This window comes from Ranitomeya imitator, chromosome 2 (assembly GCF_032444005.1).
Source record: "Ranitomeya imitator isolate aRanImi1 chromosome 2, aRanImi1.pri, whole genome shotgun sequence".
Taxonomy (NCBI): domain Eukaryota; kingdom Metazoa; phylum Chordata; class Amphibia; order Anura; family Dendrobatidae; genus Ranitomeya; species Ranitomeya imitator.
The window spans coordinates 849,594,386-849,620,310 of NC_091283.1; the positions used below are offsets into that span (position 1 = coordinate 849,594,386).

The following is a 25,925-nucleotide window of genomic DNA, read 5'->3' on the forward strand; positions in this document are numbered from 1 at the left end:
CAAAAAGACTTGATACACTGAATCTATGGCTTCCGTAGCACTACAGGGGTCTAAACACATCATAAAGACCCCACAAATCCTTCTAATATAAGCATGAGCGTTAATAATAGCATCAGAATCGTCAATGGTGCGTTGCTACAACTGGGTATCTAGGCCCAGCGAGTCGTCACTCACTCAATATCATGGAAATGTGTCATTTTGGGTGGAGTAGCCCTTTAAGCCTAACCTAAAATCATGAAGTGAGGAGCCTTAACACATTTTCCCCCTATTAATGGAGTTTCTTTGCAGGAGAGGAGGTCTGCTATGACCATCTTGGCTGTTTCTCAGATTCTAATCCTTGGTCTGGGACCCTCCAGAGACCTCATCCCGCTCTGCCGTGGTCCCCAGAGAAGATAAACACCAAATTCTTTCTGTTCACGAGAGAACAACCCTCTAAATATCAGGTAAGACAGAAAGCAAAATTTACAGGGCCCCACTGAGACTCCGCCCAGGCTCCACCCCAGCCCCGCATCCACCCCTCGAACTATTCAGTCCCACCGCTCTCTTGGAAAAACTCCACTTCTCACCAATCACACATTAACAGTTCCCATCACCAGATCACACATAAAGCCAGCAGCTTTTGCTTTGGACAAGAGATTTTTTTAAGCCGCCACTACGACAAGACAGACTCTTTTGGCCGAGCTCTACTCTACTCTAGCCTGTTAATCATTTGTTAAAATATCCAATACAATTTAGGTATATTTTTATTTTTCAATTTTTAAAATGACCAATAATATTATATGCAAAGGACAAATGCCACGGCACCATGACCAGACACCAAATTACCACCACATAGAGACCTATAATACCACATACAAGGAACAAATACTGCCACACCATGTCCAGACCACATATTACCACCACAGTGACCAAATAATATCACATACAAGAGACAAATATCACTGCACCATGTCCAGATCACATATTACCACCACATGGTGACCAATAATACCACTTATAAGAAACAAATACCACCACACCATGACCAGACCAAATATTACCACCACATAGTGATCAAATAATAGCACATACTAGGAACAAATACCGCCACGCCATGGCCAGACAACATATTACCACCACATAGTGACTGAATACTCCAATACTGACCATTAATAAAAAAAACATATTACTAATATCACCATAAGTGCCATTATACACAGGAGATCTATACTTAGTATGCAGTGTCTGTGTATAGGTAATACAGTGCTTACTAATGACATTATACACAGGAGCTCTGTACACAGTATTAGTGTACAGGTAATACAGTGATCAATAGTGACATTATACACACGAGAACTGTATATATTGTACAGGTTATATTGTGCTCAATGACATTATACACAGGAGCTCTGTGTATAGTGTCAGTGTAAAGGTAATACAGTGATCACCAGTGACATTGTACACAGGACTGCTGTATATAGTATAGTGTATAGTGTCAGTGTACAAGTAACACACTGACTCACCAGTGACGTCTCTAGTTGAAGTACTTCATCTTTGCTTTTCATCTTCATCCAGCACAGACCGCCATCATGGCTCGTCTCTGCAGGAAATAACAGTTACCTAGAGCACCGCTTGCAGAACACATTACTTCATTTTTTTTACCAACTTGTAAACTACACCAGATGAAGAAATGGCAACATCGTGTCGCTCTGCACAGTAACAGGACCGCCTCCCGCATTTCAACCAGTATCCTAAAAAAATAAAATAAATACATCACTGCAGTAATAATATCCCTTAATTAGCCCTTATGGTAATAATATCTCCCATCCTGGCCCCCGTGTGTCTCATTCCTGACTCCAGCCATATGTTCTCCCATCCTGGCCCCATATGTTCTCCCATCCTGCCCTCATGAGTATCCATTCTGACCCCATGTGATGTCCGATCCTGCCCCATCTGTCCCATGATCGTGCCCCATCTGTCCCGTGATCGTGCCCATTCTTTCCCGTGATCGTGCCCATTCTTTCCTGTGATCGTGCCCCATCAGTCCCGTGATCGTGCCCCATCTGTCCAGTGATTGTTCTCCATCTGCCCCATGATCCTGCCCAATCTGTCTCCATTGTATCCATCCTGCCCCATGATCCTGCCCCATCTGTTTCCATCCTGCCCCATCTGGCTCCATCCTGCCCCATGATCCTGCCCCCTGTGTCTCCCATCCTGCCCCATGTCTCCATTCTTCCCTGTGTCTCCATTGTTCCCTCCCGTGTCTCCCATTCTGCCCCGTGTCGCCATACTTCCCCCTGTATGTCCATTGTTCCCCTCTGCCTCCCATCCTGCCCCCGTGTCTCCCATTCTTCCCCCCATGTCTCCCATTCTGCCCCGTGTCTCCATACTTACTCCTGTATATCCATTGTTCCCCTGTGTCTCCCATCCTGCCCCCTGTATCTCCATTCTGCCCCCTGTGCCTCCATATTTCCCCGTGCCTCCATATTTCCCCGTGTCTCCATTGTTCCCCCGTGTCTCCATTGTTCCCCCGTGTCTCCCATTCTGCCCCCGTCTCTCCCATTCTGCCCCTGTCTCCATATTTCCCCGTGTCTCCATACTTCCCCTTGTGTCTCCATACGTCCCCGCGTGTCTCCCATCCTGCCCCGTGTCTCCATATTTCCCCATGTCTTCATACTTCCCCCTGTGTCTCCATACTTCCCCCTGTATGTCCATTGTTCCCCTCTGCCTCCCATCCTGCCCCCGTGTCTCCCATTCTTCCCCCCATGTCTCCCATTCTGCCCCGTGTCTCCATACTTACTCCTGTATATCCATTGTTCCCCTGTGTCTCCCATCCTGCCCCCTGTATCTCCATTCTGCCCCCTGTGCCTCCATATTTCCCCGTGCCTCCATATTTCCCCGTGTCTCCATACTTCCCCGTGTCTCCATTGTTCCCCCTGTCTCCATACTTCACCTGTATGCCCATTGTTCCGCCGTGCCTCCCATCCTGCCCCCCTACCTCCCTTTCTGCCCCCGTGTCTTCCATTCTGCCCCCTGTGTCTCCCATTCTGCCCCCTGTCTCCCATTCTCCCCCCTGTATCTCCATCCTGCCCCCTGTGTCCCATCCTGCCCCGTGTCTCCATTCTGCCCCCTGTATCTCCATCCTGCCCCCTGTGTCCCATCCTGCCCCCTGTGTCTCCATTCAGCCCCCTGTATCTCCATCCTGCCCCCTGTGTCCCATCCTGCCCCCTGTGTCTCCATTCTGCCCCCTGTGCCTCCATATTTCCCCATGTCTCCATACTTCCCACTGTGTCTCCATACTTTTCCGTATGTCCATTGTTCACCCTGTGTCACTATTTTCCCCCTGTGTCTCCCATTCTGCCCCGGGCCCGCACGGCAATAAGAGTGTAAGTGAACCTGCGGCTCTACTACTATTACCACTGTCACCATCTTATCCATCAACATTACCACTGTCACCCATCTCCTCCACTAGTATTACCACTGTCACCCTCCCCACCACCACAAATATTACCAGTCACCCTCTCCACCACCACTAGTATTACCAGTTACTCTCTCCACCACCACTAGTATTACCAGTTACTCTCTCCACCACCACTAGTATTACCAGTTACTCTCTCCACCACCACTAGTATTACCAGTTACTCTCTCCACCACCACTAGTATTACCAGTTACTCTCTCCACCACCACTAGTATTACCAGTTACTCTCTCCACCACCACTAGTATTACCAGTTACTCTCTCCACCACCACTAGTATTACCAGTTACTCTCTCCACCACCACTAGTATTACCACTGTCACCCATCTCCTTCACTAGTATTACCACTGTCACCACCACTAGTATTACCACTGTCACCATCTCTTCTACCACTAGTGTTGCTACTATGGCCATCTCCTCAACTAGTATTACCACTGTCACCACCACTAGTATAACTACTGTCACCCTCTCCTCCACCTCTATTACAAATGTCACCATCCCCACCACCACTAGTATTACCACTACCACCACCACTAGTATTACCACTGTCACCACCACTGTCACCACCACCATTAGTATTACCACTGTCACCACCACCACTAGTATTACCATCGTCACCCTCTCCACCACCATTAGTATTACCACTGTCACCACCACTACTAGTATTACAAGTGTCCCCACCACCACTTGTATTACCACTGTCACCACCACCACTAGTATTACCATTGTCACCCTCTCCACCACCACTAGTATTACCACTGTCACCACCACCACTAGTATTACCACTGTCACCACCACCATTAGTATTACCACTGTCACCACCACCACTAGTATTACCATCGTCACCCTCTCCACCACCATTAGTATTACCACTGTCACCACCACTACTAGTATTACAAGTGTCCCCACCACTTGTATTACCACTGTCACCACCACCACTAGTATTACCATTGTCACCCTCTCCACCACCACTAGTATTACCACTGTCACCACCATCACTAGTATTACTAGTGTCCCCACTACCACTAGTATTACCATTGTCACCCTCTCCACCACCATTAGTATTACCACTGTCACCACCACTACTAGTACTACAAGTGTCCCCACCACCACTTGTATTACCACTGTCACCACCACCACTAGTATTACTAGTGTCCCCACTACCACTAGTATTACCATCGTCACCCTCTCCACCACCATTAGCATTACCACTGTCACCACCACCATTAGTATTACCACTGTCACCACCAGCATTACCACTGTCACCACCACCACTAGTATTACCACTGTCACCACCAGGGCCGGCTCCAGGTTTTTGAGGGCCCTGGGCGAAAGAGTCTCAGTGGGCCCCCTACCTTAAAACATACCACGATTCATGATCGCATATAAACACAGCCATGTAGTATATAACAGCCCACGTAGCATATAACACAGCCACGTAGTATATAGCACAGCCCACGTATCATAACAGCCCATATAGTATATAACACGGCGTAGTTTATAGAACAGCCATGTAGTATACAGCACAGCCAACATAGTAGTATACAGCACAGCCCACACAGTAGTATATAGCATAGCCCACACAGTAGTATACAGCACTGCCCACATAGTAGTATACAGCACTGCCCATGTAGTAGTATATAGCACAGCCACACAGTAGTATACAGCACTGCCCACATAGTAGTATACAGCACTGCCCACATTGTATATAGCAGCCCACGTAGTATATAACACTGCCCACGTAATATATAACACAGCCCACGTAGTATATAGCAGCCCACGTAGTATATAGCAGCCCAGCCCACATAGTATATAGCAGCCCAGCTGCCCATGTAGTATATAGCAGCCCAGCTGCCCATGTAGTATATAGCAGCGCCACTCACTCAGGCACTGGTAGGAGCTCCTCCGGAATCTGCCTCATAAGTTCAGCAGCACTGCAGCCAGCCAGGGGCGGAGATCAGAGCAGGAGAACGTGCTCGCTCCACCCACAAACAATGTCACACTGGCTGCCTTCTCTTAACCCCTATGTGTGCCTGCCTGGCTGCACTGACTGAGTGAGAAGATGCTTGTGTCAGAGCTGGCACATAGGGGTTAAGAGAACTTAGCCAGCAGTGACTTTGTGGGCGGAGAGAGCATGTTATCTCCTGCTCTGCTCTCCCAGCTGTATCTATGACAGCGTGAGTGGGCCCCCCTCTCTCTAGGGCCCCGGTATTTGCCCAGGTGCGCCGGGTGCTGACGCCGGCCCTGGTCACCACCACCACTACTATTACCATGTCATCACCACCATTAGTATTACCACTGTCACCACCACCACTAGTATTACCACTGTCACATCTCTTCCACCACTAGTATTACCATCGTCACCCTCTCCACCACCACTAGTATTACCACTGTCACATCTCTTCCACCACTAGTATTACCATCGTCACCCTCTCCACCACCATTAGTGTTACCACTGTCACCATCATCCCTATAAATTATCAGTTTTTCTATTATTTTATGGATTTTATTCTATTTTTTTTAGATAATCAGCCCTAATAATTTCACAGGCTCAAATTTCGGCATGTCTCGGACAACATGTGTCATTGTTCATGGTATGGCGGACAAGGCGGAGAATAACTGGGTATCAGACATGTGCCAGGTAAGGTCTATGAAAACTGTTGAAGGAAAGAGCGCAAATAGTGTCTTATCTGAGAAGGTTAGAAGGTTAATCCATAGGACTGCACTCACCAGATGTAGCCGAGTTGAAGCATTGAAAGGATTCGCTGCAGCAGATCCGAGTCCAGGAAGGAGCAGCCATTAGATACTGATTGGGATGATTGTGGTAAATTTCTGCTGAATCACTGGAATTCCAGAATTATTAGTACATGTGGCTTTATTATTCTACGCGTTTCAGAGTTCAAGACTCCTTCATCAGGAAACAGCACAGGAACTGTATAAGGGGTGTGGTCTCATCATATTGTGACGCCCAGGAGACCGGGATACCCAGCACCGGACCAATGGAGTCTGTCTCTTGAGGGGGATGTCACGGGTGGCTTGACCCGGTGCTGTGGCCTCAGGCAATGCACAGTGTAAGGGGTATCATGAGGGGACAGGCACTTACTTGATCAGCAGCAGGTTCTCCCAGCGGTGACGATCTCGATCCTGGATAGATGGCTATTGTCCAAATGAAAGACTGAGGCACTGAAACGTTTAACCAGTTTACTTTAACATAAAAGGATTTACAACCAGTCCTGTCACCGGAGTCTGTATGGGAACTCTGAGTTACTTTGACCCTGCCGGGGTCTTCGCCTCTTATTGTGCGCAATTTCTGTGTGGCCCTGCTGCTGTATGTGAACTGGCTGCCGGCCCAATCTGTCCCCTCCGGGTCCTGGTTCGACGGGCAACCCGAGTCCTTTTATCGGTTTACCCCCTCTGGGAGTACCGCTGAACTCTGTGTCTGTTGCTGCATCTGACCCTAGTGAAGCTGATATCACCTCACGTTTTTCCGGTTGCTGTATTATATATAATGAATACAGCCACGGATCCGGTATCCGTCTTTGCGCCTGTTCTGGGTAGTGATTAATGCTACCCGGTTCTCACAATGTCCTTTTTCTCTATCCCTCTTCTCCTCAGGCCGGTGATTTAGGCCTGGTAACAGTCACAGGGCTGTTAGAGATTCAACTGTATGACCTCTCACTATCAGCTCCTTGGCCCAACTGCCATTTCTTCTCTCAGACCAGAATGGATCAAGGGGAGTCTCTGGAGCTCCCCCTTCTGGCCGGAGGTGGTAGTGCAGTCTTGCTATTTTAGTATTTGTACTTACTGTCAGTAACTATTTTTGTGGCAAATACCCCTAGGGGTGCCACATTCCCCCTTAGTTAAGAACAGTACTCCGGGACTGTGGGACAATAACATTTTGAAATAACAATTAATATGTACAGAGTCTTAAAAATGAAAAGTTACAAAAACCACTCAAGGAAACAAAAATAGAGTTCTGTAAAAAGTCACTTCAAATAGCGTCCATTAATACAGTTCTATCCTTGAAGGTATTAGGAACGGCACTGTACTTAGTGTCCAGGAATTTAGTTCCATTTTTCCAACGGAGTTATCAATATAAAGTCTAAAGAAAGTTCAAAAAGAGCAAAAAGCAAAGTTCAAAAAGCAGTCTTTCCGGAGCTTTGATTTAGTGCCTCCGGGCTGATAAAAAGTTCAAGAATATGCAATAAGTTCATACAGACAAGTCTCTGTAGGCACTGGGCTTAAACGTTGCAGACTGATAGCAATGGCTATACTACATTTTCTGTTTAACTATATACGGCATAACATATATACAATTCACATTATGAGCTTTATAGTTGGTAATCTGCATACCTGGCCGGTAATTGACCCTGGGTACTACGCTGTGATCTACGTAATAGCGGTGTCTCTTCATGTGGTGTACTACTGTCTACTGCGGATGTAGTATCTGCCCGCTCTGCTAAAGATAATTCCACGACTATTGAGTTGGCAAGTCCACCGTGAATGGGATTACTCTGACCAGGAATCTGTTCTTCCTGGCCTGGAACCTCCTGTAGTACGGGGTCAGCCTCTTCCTGTCTTGGGACTTCTGGTATTGGGTTCGGTGTTGGGTAAAAGGCCACCATGGGAACCACTACTGCACCATGGTATGTTAGTAGGGTTTTGGGAAAGTCTCCTATACAGGTGTGATACACTTCCTCTTCTTTTTCCTTTACTGGTTGAACCTGTATGGGTTGAATAACTTCTGGTTCTGGCTGGACAACGTCTGGCTCTTTCAATGCTTCCGGACATAATTTAAGATTGTCTCTTGACACTAGTACAGATGTTAAGCCTCCGTTTTTGCTAATGAGACACATTTTAGGATTATCCACTCTTGTTGGTAAAACTGTGTAGGGTACGGCTTCCCACTGATTGTCCAGTTTATTGGTTCGACGATTTCTCTTGAGCACTTGGTCACCCGGTCTTAATGGGGTCGCTAGAGCATTCTGGTTGAAAGTTCGCTCTTGTCTTTCTCTAGTTTGCTGAAGGCTTCTTTCCACACTCTCTTGCACTTGGCGATACTGCTTTTGCCGTATGATATCCCAATTGGAGTCTTGAACTTCTGCGTCTGGTTTCAGAATTCCCATTTCTAGATCGATTGGTAATTGGCCGGGTCTTGCACGCATAAGGTAAGCTGGGGTGCAGTTGGTGGAGCTCACCGGGACATGATTATACAGATCCACCAAGTCAGGCAATTTCTCTGGCCATTGATTCCTTTCTGTCTCAGGTAAAGTCTTTAGTAGGTCTATTACAATATGGTTCATCTTCTCGCATAAGCCGTTTGTTTGTGGATGATAGGCCGTCGTCCGGATCTTTTTGCAACCATACATATTACAGAATTCTCTGAAGATCTCTGATTCAAAGGCTGTACCTTGGTCGGTGAGAACCTGTTCCGGATATCCATGGGGTCTACAAAAGTACGTTTGGAACGCTTTGGCTGCTGTTTTTGCTGTCAGATCTTTTACGGGTACTACTACCAAGAAACGTGAATAATGGTCCACGATGGTCAAGGCATAGACATAGCCGGACCGGCTTGGTGTCAACTTCACGTGGTCCATGGCTACAAGTTCAAGTGGTTGTTTGGTGATTATGGGCTGCAGTGGTGCTCTTTGGTTCTTTTGATCGTTTCTTCTGAGGTTGCACGGGCCACAATTTCTGCACCACTGTTCGATTGATTTTCTCATCCCGACCCAATAAAATCTTTCTCTTAGAAGTACTTCTAACTTTTTCCAACCGAAGTGACCAGCACCATTATGGTAAGCTTCGAGGACCATCTTCACATCTTGTTTAGGCACAATAATCTGCCAAACCAATTCATGTGTTTTCGGATTGGTGTATCTTCTACAGAGCTTCCCTTGATACAGGAACATTTTGCCTCTCTCTTTCCAGAGTTGATGCGTCTCTTCTGGGGCATCCTCATAGGGATATGCACTTTGCTCAGTCAACAGTTCCTTCACCAACTTCACAGCCGGATTGCTGTCTTGGGTGTCAGCCCATCTATGGTGTGCTAACGGATTAAAATTCACCTCTTGTTGTTTCTGATAGGTACTTGACTGATGATGTTTTGCCTTGGGACGATGGAAGGCTGGTAGTTCAATTTCTTCAAGCTCCCCCGTTTCCTCTTCTACATCTCTCAAGTGTGGCATCCGGGATAGGGCATCGGCATTTCCATTCTTGCGACCTGCTCGATACTTGATTATGAAGTTGTAATTAGATAACCGGGCTATCCATCGCTGTTCTAACGCACCTAATTTGGCTGTGTCCAGGTGGGTCAACGGATTCTGCAGCGGCCAGATAGTGTTTGAAACGCTCCGTCACAGCCCAAACTACTGCCAGTAGTTCCAATTTGAAGGAGCTGTAATTTTCTGAATTTCTTTCAGTAGGCCGGAGCTTTCTACTTGCAAAGGCGATGACTTTCTCCCGACCTTCTTGCTTTTGTGACAGCACCGCTCCTAGTCCCACATTACTGGCATCGGTGTAGAGGATGAAAGGTTTATGGTAATCTGGGTATGCCAGAACCTCTTCTCCGGTTAGTGCCTTCTTTAGTTGTTCAAAGGAGTCTTCCCTTTCGTCGTTCCACTGAAAAGGAGGGTTTCGGTTTGAAGGTTTCTTCGTCTGCCCTACCAAGGTGTCTTGCAAGGGTGCTGCCAACTTGGTAAATCCTTTTATAAATCTGCGATAGTAACCCACCAATCCCAGGAATTGTCTCACTTCTTTTGCGCTGGTAGGTCTTGGCCAATCCCTTATGGCGCTTATTTTCTCGGGATCTGGTGCTACTCCCTCCGAACTCACGATGTGTCCCAGGTACTGTACCTTTGGCTTGAGAAGGTGACATTTGGATGGCTTGACTTTCATGCCATACCTGGATAAGGCTTCGAACACTTCTGCCAGGTCTATTAAGTGTTGTTCGTAAGTCTTTGAGTAGACGATCACATCATCTAGGTACAGGAGGACGGTCTCGAAGTTCTTGTGTCCGAGGCAGCATTCCATCAGCCGCTGGAAGGTACCGGATGCGTTGCAGAGTCCGAACGGCATGCGATTAAATTCACATAGACCCATTGGTGTGGTGAATGCCGTCTTTTCCTTATCTCTCTCAGCCACAGGGACTTGCCAATACCCGCTTGTTAAGTCTAAGGTGGAAAAATAATTAGCAGATTTCAAAGCAGTTAAGGACTCTTCTATCCTAGGCAAGGGGTAGGCGTCTTTATGGGTGATGTTATTAATCTTCCGGTAGTCTACGCACATTCTCATGGTTCCGTCCTTTTTTTTGACAATCACTAGAGGGGCCGCCCAGGGGCTACAGCTGTCTCTTATTACCCCGGCCTGTTTCATTTCCCTCAGCATATCTTTTGCACATTGATAGTGAGCGGGCGGTATGGGTCTATATCTTTCTTTTATTGGGGGATGGTCACCTGTGGGGATTGTGTGTTCTACCCCTTCTATCCGTCCGAAGTCCAATGGGTGTTTACTGAAGACTTGTTCATATTCCGTCACTAGCCTATACACCCCTTGTTTTTGATGGGTAGGTGTTGAATTTATGCCCACGTGTAGCTGTTGGCACCAATCCTCCATTTCTCCATCTGAGCCATTGCCTTCCACCTGACAGGTTGGTTCTAAGGGCTCAATGGTTGTGATGGCATTGTTGTCAACATTATATAGCTTTGCCATTGTAGCATACCTTGGCAAAGTGACCTCTTCCTCTCCACAGTTCAAAAGTCGTACCGGCACTCGTCCCCGGTGTACCTCGACTATCCCTCGTGCTGTGAGTATAGTGGGCCTGCTGTCGGTGTACACTGGTTCTATTAAGGCTTGATAATCTCGTCCCTTATTACCAATGGCTGCTCTACACCATACCAGCATTTCTGTTGTTGGTGGGATTACAATAGACGTTGGATCACTTACCCTCACACTGCCGATTTCTCCACCTGCAACTTCTACCTGTTGCCTTAACATCAATACTTTTATTTCCCTCCGGAGAACTCTCTGCTGGCAGGATTGGGCAGTTTCAGCAATTTGCTGTAAGACAGAAATGACTTCGGAAAAGCAGTTCTCTAACACATTCATTCCTATCAATACAGTTGGTTCACAGTTCCGCCGGTCAACATCAACAACAATTATACCCTGTTTCTTCAGTTCTACTTTACCAATCTTTATGGTCCTCTCCCTGAATCCTAGTTTCGGTACCAACTTACCATTACTGGCCCATATATCTAGTTCAACATCAGAGGGCCCTTTATCAATATCTGCATCAGCCCAGTACCTCTTATAAAGGATATACGGTATAGATGAAATCTGGGAACCTGTGTCCAGCAAAGTGTTGAGAGGAATTCCGTCCAGCACGATAGGGATAATGGGTCGTCCTCCGATGTACCTGTCGTGCCAGGGTGTTGGGCCTTGAAAGTTCATTCCTGCGAAGCGGCCCGCATTCCCAGGGGATTCCCGTTTAAATCACAATCTCGTGCAAAGTGGCCCGGCTGCTGGCAACGGCGGCAAATGGGCTGTCCATCCGGTTGGTAGCGGTCGCGGGGTCGTCCTCTCCATGTCGGGTATCTCCGGGGTCTCATCCATGGAACATCCTCTCTACAGTTTGCCAACTCCATCTTGTGTCCTCTCATCTCCTGCATGGTTTTAGCCATTGAAGCAACAACATCAGCTAAAGAGTCAAGCTTTTGTTGAAGAGCCTCATTAGTACTGGGCCCCAGGGGCTTAGCAATGGCCCCGGACATAGCCGATGTCACTGGCACTCCCTGTTGTTGAGGTGCCTCTGCCATGGGTTGCGCAGGATCCTGATCCCGAGGTGCCTCTGCCAGCTGGAGACGTATAGCGCTCTCCTTTAATTGGGCAAATGTCAATTCAGGGTTCTTAAAAACAAGCATGCTCACATGCCCCCGGTGAGAAGGGGTGTAGAGTCCCTCAATAAATTGATCTCTTAGCAGTTTATCCGCTCCGGTGTTAAAAATGGGTTCAGCCAGTGTAAGTGATTTAAGGGCTTCCTGCAGGTTTAAGGCAAAGTCTCTCACGCCCTCATTAACTTTTTGTTTGCAATTAAAGAATCGTATTTTAGCTTTGCTGCTGGCAGTGGTTTCAAATGTAGCTTTTAATCCAGCAAATATGCGTTCAACAGTGCCTTTTAGATCAGCTGCCCATGCTGTGACTTCTCGCTTAGCATGGCCACTTAACTGCATCATCAGGAGACTAACACGCTGAACTTCACCCACAGGGAACATGTCAAAATGGGCCAGCATCTTTTCTCTGAAATCGTCAAGGGTATTAGGCTCACCTTCATACATTGGAAGCCATGGGCCACCCGGGGTATATGGCATCAGCACCGGCATGATCGGCGCCACTCCTTGCACCGCTGCGCTACCAGACGCTCTATCGACACTCTGTCTTTCAGCTGCATTACCGCCGCCGGGTGCTGCGGCGTCTCCGTGCTGCGACATACTGTGCCTTCTTAGTTAATCCGGACCCTTCCCGTCCTCCGCTTCCGTCAGGATAGTGTAGATTCGTTCTGCTGTGCAGCAGGATCGATTTTCCCCTTGCTCTGACGTCAGAGCGCTCAGCTTGGTGCCGCCCACAATGACACGCCCCCTGCTGCTCCCACCCACCGCGCTCAGTAATGGCGGATTCTGAAGTTTTTCAGTTAGACTGGGGCTCAGGTGATGGCGTAGCTCAATTAACAGTCTCGTGCCTAACGGTTATGAAGTGATTACCTCAGAGGATGGCGGCCATCTTTACTCCATTATAACCAATGGGGAAAAGTCACTTTCAATAGTTTTCAATGGGGAATGGATTTTTCTTTAATAAAGTCAATTTTCAAGATTTTTCATCCCAGTTTTCACAGTTTTGGGCTCCAATCACGGCACACAATACCCGGTATACGGGCTGGCTAGATCCTGTTCGTGACGCCAATTGTGACGCCCAGGAGACCGGGATACCCAGCACCGGACCAATGGAGTCTGTCTCTTGAGGGGGATGTCACGGGTGGCTTGACCCGGTGCTGTGGCCTCAGGCAATGCACAGTGTAAGGGGTATCATGAGGGGACAGGCACTTACTTGATCAGCAGCAGGTTCTCCCAGCGGTGACGATCTCGATCCTGGATAGATGGCTATTGTCCAAATGAAAGACTGAGGCACTGAAACGTTTAACCAGTTTACTTTAACATAAAAGGATTTACAACCAGTCCTGTCACCGGAGTCTGTATGGGAACTCTGAGTTACTTTGACCCTGCCGGGGTCTTCGCCTCTTATTGTGCGCAATTTCTGTGTGGCCCTGCTGCTGTATGTGAACTGGCTGCCGGCCCAATCTGTCCCCTCCGGGTCCTGGTTCGACGGGCAACCCGAGTCCTTTTATCGGTTTACCCCCTCTGGGAGTACCGCTGAACTCTGTGTCTGTTGCTGCATCTGACCCTAGTGAAGCTGATATCACCTCACGTTTTTCCGGTTGCTGTATTATATATAATGAATACAGCCACGGATCCGGTATCCGTCTTTGCGCCTGTTCTGGGTAGTGATTAATGCTACCCGGTTCTCACAATGTCCTTTTTCTCTATCCCTCTTCTCCTCAGGCCGGTGATTTAGGCCTGGTAACAGTCACAGGGCTGTTAGAGATTCAACTGTATGACCTCTCACTATCAGCTCCTTAGCCCAACTGCCATTTCTTCTCTCAGACCAGAATGGATCAAGGGGAGTCTCTGGAGCTCCCCCTTCTGGGCGGAGGTGGTAGTGCAGTCTTGCTATTTTAGTATTTGTACTTACTGTCAGTAACTATTTTTGTGGCAAATACCCCTAGGGGTGCCACAATTATATCAGTGATGTAATCACCAGGGGCGGGGCTGGTACATAAGGGGTGTGGTCTTATCATTATATCAGTGATGTCATCACCAGGGGGCGGGGATCTATTCTCAGCGCTTACAGGGTGTGATATGTCTTCTTGCCTCAGGCCATTCTCACAGCAGAAGATGTGAACTGTATTGGTGTGGACTGGCGCCGCGGTTCTGGAAGCGTTGCATTATATGTCCAGGCTGCAAACAACGCTCGTCTCGTGGGGGCTGAGATCGCCCATTTTCTGCAGCGGTGGAAGGTCAGTGGCCGGAGATGTGTGCTAGTTGGGATTGTACATCATTCTTAGATAGGGGATTTTCACCAAATGTGGTGTTCCAATGAGGCTCCTCCCTCTGGACTCATCATTTTGGCCACGCCTCATGCCATGGGGGGTTATACACCCGCTTCAGCCCTATCGCCCCTAATACAATGCTCATGGAGGTCGCAGCCTTAGTATGAATGATGCACAGTAAATGTATGACGCAGCTCCCGGACGCTACAACGCTCTCCTGCTTGCGTTGCCATATGCCTCGCTGGATTCTGAGCTTTTCAGTGCAATCAGCTTTGGCTTTTAGAAATCCCAGAAATTCATAATGAGATTTTTAAAAATTAACTTAAATGAGCATCTTGCTGTACAATAAATCCCCTACCAGGGTGAGATCCTGAATGTCCGGCCACCGATGGCAGCAACTATGAGAACGGGCAACTTCTCCCGTCATCAACATGTAGGTGCTACAAAAAAGTGGAGTTAATCCCCAAAAATCAAAGAATAAGCAACATCTATTGTGGAAATATAAAAAATATCGATGAGGCTGATTTCTCTGATTTACAGTTTGATATTTTCTTGCGCGATTGATTTATGTAAAGTTTACTAAAATTTCACACTACTATACATGGAGCATCGCTGAACACGGGACGGTACGCCGGGCCTGGAGGCTGCACTGACATCTCAAAGGCAAAAGTCACAGACGCTAAAGGATTCTTACAGGATGGAAGTGGTCAGAAATGATGTGGAGAAGCCGAACTCTTAAATTCCTATTTTTCATCTGTGTTCTCTGTCACGAATTACAGGGAGGATATCTTTATCATCCCACCGCTCACACCAATATGTCATGAACCAGAGTTGTTTGGTTGCCCCGATTATTTGCTGAAGGGGATTAATATATATCCCACTTCCCAATTCCGGTTTGGAACTTGCAGCTCTCTGGCACCCCCTTACCCTCACGTCAGACTGGGTACTGCACCTAGGATAATTAGTCACCAGAAAGACTGCCTTACTTTGTACTGGCTAATGGGCACACTGCAGCGAGGGCGATATAACTACTCCCACTCAGGCGGGAACAATAATTACCAACGCCGTCCATCGCTACCAGGTTTCCCTGAGGCGCAGTACAAATCCGCTGCCACCAGCTCTGATTTCTTAATTAATAACAGGTCTGGAACCAACCCAATTAGTAGCGTAATTTACTTCAGAGGACGTGACAGTACGTTATAGAGCAAGGAAAAACAAAGCTAGTAATTTTATATATTTTTCTCCAAAATGTAGGCAGTGTTTACAAAAGTATACAAGATATGATAAAATGAGACTATATATATATAGTATATATACAGGACGATTATAAATAAAAAGGGATTAATGGAAGAAAAATAGACTTGCAGTTCTTTCATATCATTTCATAGCAGACCATGTGGTGCGGCGGAGAGGCATATGTCCCAGCACATCGCAGATGTGACTCTCAGCTCGTTCCTTGGACAAAGACTTGTGAAGACTGAGGTCTCACTCACTTATCCCTGTGCCCAAAACCAAGGCACTCCCCTTGTGGTGACCTCACTCAGAGGCTGAATACTTCCCATTCTTAAAATTATGAAAAGCCATTTCTACACATATCTTGGCGTATGAACCTCGTAGAAGAAAGACAAAGTTATCACTTTGCTCAGCAAGACCTGGGGGTTCAGTTAAGTATAAACACGGAGTGGATATGAGCCCCGGTTAAGCACCAATCCATCTCTCCATCCCTGCTAGGCGCTGCGCTAAGAAAACGCAGCAGCATGTAGTCCTATTGTCGCACATCCCAAATATATAACTTTAATATCTCTGTCACCACCTGAGGTTGAATTATTCATCATGAATAATTCTCACACAACTTAGAAGATGCATGGCTTCAAACAAAAACATTCCTCAGGGAGGGGGTTAAAAGTGGCTTAGAATTTCACCGTGCTAACAGGCAGAGAGGCATAGCTGCTGCTGTGGGTGAAAAAGAGGGGGGTTGAATCTGTAGCGTGTGTCTGGAACCATGGAACCTTCTAGAAAATTACTCAGAACATGGTATTTTTACATTATCGTGACACCTCCCCCTTTTGGATTGCACTATGGAGGCAGGACCTCTCAGTACTCCTCCATGTGCAACTCGGCAGGTTCGCCCTGGCAGGACAACCAATCTGCCTTGCCTTGCTCTGGCCTTATGGAGCCCCCACCTACCCGGTGCCCCAGGTAGTGGACCTCTTTCATGCCCATCTGGCACTTTCTCGGCTTGATGGTCAGGTCTGCTTGGTGAATTCACCAGAGCACGTCCTGGAGATGCTGCAGGTGTTTCCCTCAGGAGAGACTGAAGATGGCAATGTCATCCAGGTATGCCACCGTGTACTTCTCCAGTCTCTGAAGCAGGTGGTTGACCATTCACTGGAAAGTGGCAGGGCCATTCTTCATGCCGAAGGGCATGACCGTGGTCTCGTACAGTCCGAAGGGGGTGATAAAAGCAGACTTTTCCTGCGCTTCTGGGCTCGGGGGAATCTGCCAGTATCCCCGACTCAAATCCATTATGGATAGATATTTGGCACCAGCTACCGCTCAAGCAGCTCCTCGATGCATGGCATTGGGTGCGCGTCAGAGGCTGTGATGGCGTTGAGCCCCTGTAGTCCATGCCGAACCAGGTGGTCCGATATTTCTTTGGCACGAGGACTACAGGTGAGGCCCATGCGCTTTTGTACCATTGAATCACCCCCAACTGAAACATCTCATCGATCTCCTGGCGCATAACCTGCTGCAACACGTCGGAGATTCAATAGGGTGTTCGCCGTAATGGGGTATAATTCCTGGTGTCCACCTTGTGGACCGCTAACTCAGTCCTTCCAGGTTGGTGGGAGAACATAGACAAAACTCCGTGTGCACTGCTATAGACCGGTGCAGAGACTAGGTACCCAAACCATAAAGTGCAATATGAAAGAAGTCTCGCACTCAACTTAAGTATATATTGTAGATTTATTACTGGAAGTAGCACTGGAAACGTTTCAGCCCTACAATGGGCTTTCATCAGTCACGTGCTTATGCCAACTAGTTTGTGGCAGAGAGTGTATATATATATATATATATATATATAATTATAGTGCAGGAGATTACCCCTTCAGGGAAAATAATAATGGTAGATGAGAGGTGGATGTAATTTTTAATGGAATGTTACTTAGAGTTATGGCAGGAGGTAATCACCTCATATGGCCAGATAAGAGACCCGGGCTGTGGAGGAGCCGCTGGGGTGCTGGGATTGTCCTCTCAGACGCGGAGTCCACCGCTCGTCGGTGGGAGAACATGGCCCGGAAGAGTTCCAGCCTAGTTCGCAGCTGTGACCGCTGGGGTTCGGTTAGCAAGGCGCTGACCTCCACGTCCTCGATGGACCCACCTGTTATGACCTGGTGGTTAGGACAATAATGGACCTGGTGGTTAAGAGCACATGGAATGACCTGATAGTTACTAATAATATAGGACGAGCTCTGGGACGTGGGAACTCTGCTGACCGCAATCCCTAATCCTATCACACACACTAGAAATAGCCGTGGATTGCTCCTAACGCTCCCTATGCAACTCGTCACAGCCTAAGAAACTAGCTAGCCCTAAAGATAGAAAAATAAAGCCTATCTTGCCTCAGAGAAATTCCCCAAAGGAAAAGGCAGCCCCCCACATATGACTGTGAGTTAAGATGAAAATTACAAACACAGAGATGAAATAGATATAGCAAAGAGAGGCCCGATTTACTGAACAGACAGAGGATAGGAAAGGTAACTTTGCGGTCAGCACAAAAACTACAAAAAGACCACGCAGAGGGCGCATAAAGACCCTCCGCACCGACTCACGGTGCGGAGGCGCTCCCTCTGCGTCCCAGAGCTTCCAGCAAGCAAGACAAAAATCAAAATGGCAAGCTGGACAGAAAAATAGCAAACTAGAGAAAAACAAGCAGGAACTTAGCTTCTGCTGGGAAGACAGGTCACAAGAACGATCCAGGAGTGAACTAGACCAATACTGGAACATTGACAGGTGACATGGAGCAATGATCTAGTGGAGTTAAATAGAGCAGCCAGCTAACGAATTAACCTCGTCACCTGTGGAAGGAAACTCAGAAGCAGCAGCTCCTCTCACAGCCACCAGAGGAAGCCCATGGACAGAACCAGCCGAAGTACCATTCATGACCACAGGAGGGAGCTTGACAACAGAATTCACAACACCCACCGGCCTTGGCTTGGGCCAACATGTCTGGGAGGGGGTCTCCCTCCCCGTCTTCGGGCAGGCTGCAGACCAGTAGGGTGTAGGCTTCACTTTCGTGATGAGCCTTCATCTTATTGATGTAAAAGGCCTTTCACCTACCCCGAACGTGGTCAAATGTGACCACGTAGGTGACCGGGTTGAGCTGTTGATGGACAACGTACGGGCCTTCCCAGGCTGCCTGAAGCTTATCCTTTGGTACGGGGACCAGCACCCACACCTTTTGACCCACCTGGTAAGTCCACACCCGGGCGTTCTGGTCGTAAGAGTGCTTCTGTACAGCCTGAGCCTGCAACATGTTTTCATGCACCAACTGCATCAAGGTCTGCATTTTGTCATGGAGGCGCATGACATACTCCAATATGGACACTTCAGAAGGGTTTGGCTCCTCTTACCAGGATTCTCCTATCAACCCAAGGGGTCTCCGGACTCGCCTGCCGTACAGGAGGTTGAAAAGGGAGAACCCCGTTGAGGCCTGCAAAACCTCTCAATAAGCGAATAGCAGGTGTGGGAGATACCGCTCCCAGTCGCATCCTTGGGTCTCAACCAGCATATGTAGCATCTGTTTGAGTGTACCTTTTAAGGGCTCACACAAACCATTGGTCTGTGGGTGATACACACTGGATACCTGACGCTTCACCTGCATTCTCTTACAGAAAGCCTCCATTAGGCGAGACATAAATTGGGTCCCTTGATTGGTAAGCATTTCCTTGGGAAATCCTATTCATGAGAAGAGGGCCAACAGGGCATCCTCTACCTTATCCACTCTAGTTGAGAACAGAGCCACTGACTCTGGGTACCGGGTAGCGTATTCTACCACAGTGAAGACGTATTGCTTTCCAGAGCTGCTGGAGACGGCCAGCGGGCCCACAATGTCCACCGCGATCCTCTGGAAAGGCTCCTCTATCACTGGCAAAGGGATCAGGGGAGCCTTAAGAGCCGGCCCCGCCTTCCCCACTCTTTGACAGGTGATACAGGAGCTGCAGTAGTTTGACACATATGTCCCCATCTTGGGCCAATAGAAGTGTGGAGACAGCCGGGCCTTAGTTTTGCTGATCCCCAAGTGTCCAGTGAGTGGGATCTCGTGGGCAATCCGCAACAACTCATCCCTGAATTGGTACAAGATGACCAGCTGTCTTTCCCTTAACCACTCCTTTTGGCATTGACCGGGAACTGTCTCCCGGTATAACCTCTCTCATTCCCAGAACACCCTCTTCTTATCTGTCACGGAGGTGGGCGTCTTGGCGAGGTGTCTCAAGTTCTCCAGGCTCGCATCTGCGTGCAGATCAGCCTGGAACTCCTGGCTAGGGACAGCCAGAAGCGATGTCAAGGTCTCTTCCCTATGGGATCCCTCTAGAACCTGCTCTGGGTCAATCTCTGGTTCAGTCACCCCTGTGACTGAGGAGGGTCCAGAAGGCAGAAGGTTATCTGCTTTCCAGGCACTCTGACTGCGGGTGACAGCAACTACGTAGGCTGTCTTCCCGGGGATTTCCACAGACTCATCAGCCAGCGCTGCTATGGGTACTACCTCCCCATCCACCTTCATCACCTCAGGAGCAGTGCTTCCTATGGGGCAGTTACCTTCCTCTGTGGCACTGGTCAGTTGCACAGCATGACCTTCCTCACAGTTCAAATGCATCTCCCCATTTCCCTTAGCACCATCGCTTGCTCCTGTTAGGGGTTCCTCAGCCATCCCACCCCGCAGAGTGGCGTGGCTGAGCACTCCTGCACCTGTAGACACATTATCATTAGGACATAAATGGTTATCAGGTAAAACATGCACATTTTCATCATCAGCATCATCATCAGTATTACCCTTGTAGGATCGCTACTTCCAATAGGTGGCGCTATAGAGTTCAAGTCCTCTTTTTCTCTGAAGAGGCAATTTGCATACAGTATTACCCTTGGCATTTTCAGAAAAATGGTTACCAGGTAAATCATTAAATAGTAAAGCATTGTCGGGTAACATGCAATTTCCCATCGCTATCATCAGCATTAGATTGGGGAAGGGGGGGGGCTCAGGGACATAATATGCAACCATCCACCCCAAATCAGTCCCCAATAAAACATCGGTGGGCAAGTTATCGGACAACCCCACTTCCTTCACCCCGCTCCCGGCACCCCAATCTATAAACCCCGGGCCATCGGCAAGGGACAACGGATGCCCCCAATCCGGTAACAGTCAGGGTTTTAACCGGAATAATCTCTTCAGGGGCCGGAAGTTTGGGTCGGATGAGGGTTTGTTCATTCCCTGTGTCCTTGAGGCCTGTAGCGACATGGCCTCCCGCGGTGACGTGCTGCACGTTGTCACACACCCTCCCCACCGCCCCACCCACCAAAAGAACTACTGCATTAGGCCCTGGGGCCTTGGCTGGGGGTTCTTCTGCTTCTCCGGACACAGGGTGCTGATATGACCCATCTTATTGCAGGAGAAACACTTGCGAAGATTGGTGGTAGGTCTAGGGCTGGCAACAGGGACAGGGCCTCCGGTGAGTAGGCTGGCAGAGGTACTGGGGTTGGTTGATGGCTTACCCCCTCCTCAACTGGTGGTGACTGGCTTCTACACTTCCGATTTACGGTTGGCCTCATAGGCGTCGGCAATCTGCGCTGCCTTAGCCATGTCTTTGGGCTTTCTGTCCATCACGAACTGTCGCACCTCAGCTGGGCAAAGATGTAAGAACTGGTCTTTGACCATCAGGTCTCGTAGCTGTGCAAAGGTGGTCACTGACATTCCTTTTGTCCAAAGTGGGTCCCAAGTCCATGCGCCACATCGCTGTAACTGTCGTGTGGGCTACGTTGGAGGTTCGGAAACTTTCTACAGTAAACCTCAGGTGTAAGCTGGTACTTTGTTATCAGGGCCTGCTTGATGGCCCCATAGTCTTCATCTTAATGTGTGCAAACTGTAAAGCGCTGTGGAATATGTTAGCGCTATATAACAATAAAGATTATTATTATTATTATCTTGGTCTTGAGTGAGAGCAGCAAACGCCTCCAGAGCTTTGCCTCTTAGCCCTGGGGTCAGGAATCTGGCCCATTCGTCATCCGGCAGCCAATGCTGTCTGCAAGCCTTCTCAAAAGCCCTCAAAAAAGTGTCCAAGTCCCCATCCTTTTCCATCACAGGAAAGTGCTCTGGCCGGGGTTTAGGCAACGGGGCATTGCTGGACTCACTGTTCCACGTGGTAGATGGTACTACTCTGAGTTGGACCTACTCTGAGTTGGACCATCTGCAGTTCATGGTCCCTCTGAACTTGGGCCTCCCGCTCACTTCTCTCTGCCTCCCGCTGGGCTCTTTTCCTCCTCCCGCTGGGCTCTCTCCACCTCCTGCTTTTCCGCTTTCTCTTGATATTGCTGGATCAGCTGCAGACGTCCATCAGTCGTCGGCAGGGAGTTGTTTAAAGGCCGCCAGCAGGTTAGGGTCCAATCCACCCTGGTTGCAAGTAGGGCTAGCATTCAGTGGTTTGACCTCTGCTGCACCACTGTTTTCGCTTGGGCCAGCTTCTGCTTCCGCTGGACTCTGAGCGATTTCCAGTTGCACCAGAGCTGTGACCAGTTGGCTTTTGTTTTTGCCCGTGGCGTCAATCTGCCTTAACCCGCAAAGGGCAATATGAGTGTCCTTGGTATGCTACTTATACCAGCCTAATCCTTTTGCGGCCATCATTGCCAAATAAAAGATAGGCTAGAAAACCAAAGAGAAAGGGAGGGGGTAATCGAAAGTACACACTTTTGTCTCAGAACTAGTAAACACTGAGTTCGTTCTCCAAAACTTTTTGCGCAGAATCCTTGCAGGAACTGTGCAAGTTTTTAGTGAAAGGAAAGATTGCTCAAACTAGATCACTAATGATCCCACCGCTTTGCCACAAATATGTCACGAATCACAGGGAGGATATTTTTATCATCCCCACCGCTGACACCAATATGTAATGAACCGGGGTTGTTTGGCTGCCCCAATTCTTTTCTGAAGGGGATTTATCTATATCCCACTTCCCAGTTCTGATTTGGAACTTGCAGCTCTCTGGCGCCCTCCTTAACCTCAGGTCAGTCAGCGTACTGCACCTAGGATAATTAGTCACCAGTAAGGCTGCCTTACTTTGCACTGGCTAATGGGCACACTGCAGCGAGGGCGATATAACTACTCCCACTCAGGCGGGAACAATAATTATCAATGCCGTCCGTCGCTACCAGGTTTCCCAAAGACGCAGGACAAATCTGCTGCCTCCAGCTCTGATTTCTTAACTAATAATGGGTCCGGAGCCAACCCAATTAGTAGAGTAATTTACTTCAGAGGACGTGACAGTACGTTATAGAGCAAGGAAAAACAAAGCTAGTAATTTTATATATTTTGCTCCAAAATGTAGGCAGTGTTTACAAAAGTATAAAAGATATGCTAAAATGAGACAAATATATATATCTATATCAATATATTTATATATTGATTACAAATAAAAAGGGATTAACGGAAGAAAATAGACTTAGTTCTTTCATATCATTTCATAGCAGACCATGTGGTGCAGGGGAGGGGAATATGTCCCAGTGCATCGTAGGTGTGACTCTCAGCTTGTTCCTTGGACAAAGACTCAGGGAAATGCGGTAGATATAGTATATCTCGACTTCAGCAAAGTATTTGATAAACTATATCATACTATCCTTATTGAGAAAATGACCAAGTATGGGATTGACAAGGCTACGGATAGGTGGATTCATAACTGGCTCAGTGATCGTACTCAAAGAGTGGTAATAAATGGTTGCACGTCCAATTGGAAGAGTGTTACTAGTGGGGACCACAAGGCTCTATCCTGGCCACAGTGTTGTTCAACATTTTTATAAATGATCTAGATAAGGGAACTGAATGTAAACTAATCAAATTTACAGACGATGCAAAGCTAGGAGTGATAGCTAACACTAGAGAAGACAGAGAAAGGATTCAGAAGGATCTAGATAAGCCTGGGCAGCGACTAATAGAATGGTATTTAACAGGGCAAAATACAAGATTCTACTTCTGGGCAAAAGAAACAAAAATTACATCTACAGAATGGGAGGAACAGAACTAAGCAGCAGCACGTGTGAAAAAGACATGGGTATAGTAATAGATCACAGACTGCATATGAGTCAACAGTGTAATGCAGCAGCAAGAAAGGCAAACACAGTTCTAGGATGTATTAAGAGAAGCATAGAGTCTACATCACATGAAGTAATTACCCCCCTCTACTCCTCCTTGGTCAGACCTCATCTGGAATACTGGGTCCAGTTCTGGGCACCACAAAAAAAGACACTGAAAAACTGAAGCAAGGTCAGAGAAAAGCGACCAGGATGGTGAGCGGACTGCAAAGTATGTCCTACGAAGAACGGTTAAAGGATCTGTGAATGTTTAGCTCCAAAACAAAGACTGAGAGGAAACTTAATAGCCGTCTACAAATATCTGAAGGGCTGTCACAGTATAGAAGGATCATCATTATTCTCATTTGCACATGGAAACGCGAGAAGCAATGGAATGAAACTGAAAGGGAGAAGATACAGGTTAGATATTAGAAAAAACTTTGACAGTGAGGGTGATCAATGAGTGGAAAAGTCTGCCATGAGAAGTGGCGACTGGCGAGTTCTTCATCAGTGGAAGTCTTCACACAGAGGCTGGACAGACATCTGTCTGAGATGGTTCAGTGACTCCTGCATTGAGCAGGGAGTTGGACACTATGACCCTGGAGATCCATTTTAACTCTAACACTTTATGATATCTAGCATGGAGTTGCACAACCTCCTTGTGCTGCCGTACAGCCTATCTCATTTGGTTCTCCCTCTCCCCTCCGTCCATACAGAGTTGGATGGAGAAGACCACTAGAAAGGTGCAGTGAAGCCCCCATAAGCCACAAAGGCCACCCAAGCTCTGTGCATAAGTCATCTCACTATCACCTATGTGTCCGTGTCCTCAACAGGAGCTGAAATACCCTCCATCCAATGTCCACATCATTGGGCACAGTCTGGGCGCTCATGCTGCGGGCGAGGCTGGTCGGAGACTCCCCGGGATCAGACGGATCACAGGTATGTACAAACAACATTTTCTGTCATGTAAGGGCCTCCAGGACTAGGAGGTGGCACCAGTCTGCTGCACCTACCAATCTGACACCTGTCGTATCAGTGTAGCCACGCTCCACAGAATGCCCGTGATCAGTGCCGTGGTGCCCTGCGTGTGTAGAGCTCCATGGTGGGCATATATCCCAGCTCCTAGTGGTGGGTCCACTTCAGCTCCACGTTCTTCTGTCTCGCAAGACTTCCTGAACTCTGCGTTGCTCCATTTTCCTCTGCCTTCACTTGACGCAGGTCTCAGCGAGACTTCTCACGTCTGTGCCATCATGTGCTTCCGTCCTCCGATGTGTCCTTCTCCTCCTGTTATACAGCCCTGGATCCATTCCAATTACACCGCATATGTTCTGTCACTTTGAGATTTACTCAATTTTCCTAGTCAATGACAGTAAGCAAAGAGATCTTGAAAATTAACGGTTTAGATCCAGAGACCTAAAACCAACCCTGACCTTCTACTTCTCCCCGCTGAGGATAGGGTACAGTGTCAGTGCAGACTATCCGCTGAGATAAACGTGTAACAAGCTCAAATGGCTCTCCTGTTCTGATGGTTTGTTACAATGTATCAGTCTGGGATCCAGGATGTTCACATTCAGTAGTGGTATGTCCTCTGCCTTTATCTGCCAGAGGAAGATGTAAATGAGGAGGACATGATGTCTCTAGGGCCATAGCCATTGTCCTGCGGTCAGGTCCAACTGGCCACCACTCCCATGACACATCCTTCTGAAGACCACCGATGTGAAGACATCTGACCCATACACGGTCAACTCTATACAATCCCATCAGTTGTGAGCTCTCCACTCTGGAGACAGGACCCCATACATGTGATGGAGATATTGGGGGTATATCTGGTTGCAGTCCTCTGAGCCGTGATGTTTGATGTCACTGACAGACCGCCCCAGAGTCTTCTTCACTGCCGGCCACTGTTCTTCCTCGGGGGCTGCTCTGCTGTTGGGGCATTGGCTGCTTGCAGTGATGAGGTCCTTGATGTAACAGACAGTCCA

The 25,925-nt window shown here is 48.0% G+C and overlaps 1 protein-coding gene across 2 annotated transcripts in view; it reads left to right on the forward strand.

Moving 5' to 3' along the window:
- Positions 1 to 25,925, forward strand: part of LOC138666153 (pancreatic lipase-related protein 2-like) — a 67,273-nt gene that overhangs the window by 13,941 nt on the left and 27,407 nt on the right. The window contains exons 2-5 of one of the 2 annotated variants that reach the window (XM_069754386.1): positions 289 to 443; positions 5,980 to 6,096; positions 14,437 to 14,577; positions 24,777 to 24,882. In XM_069754386.1, coding sequence (XP_069610487.1) covers positions 289 to 443; positions 5,980 to 6,096; positions 14,437 to 14,577; positions 24,777 to 24,882 — 519 coding nt within the window. The remainder of the gene's footprint in view (positions 1 to 288; positions 444 to 5,979; positions 6,097 to 14,436; positions 14,578 to 24,776; positions 24,883 to 25,925) is intronic. The other variant, XM_069754387.1, reaches the window with a different exon arrangement.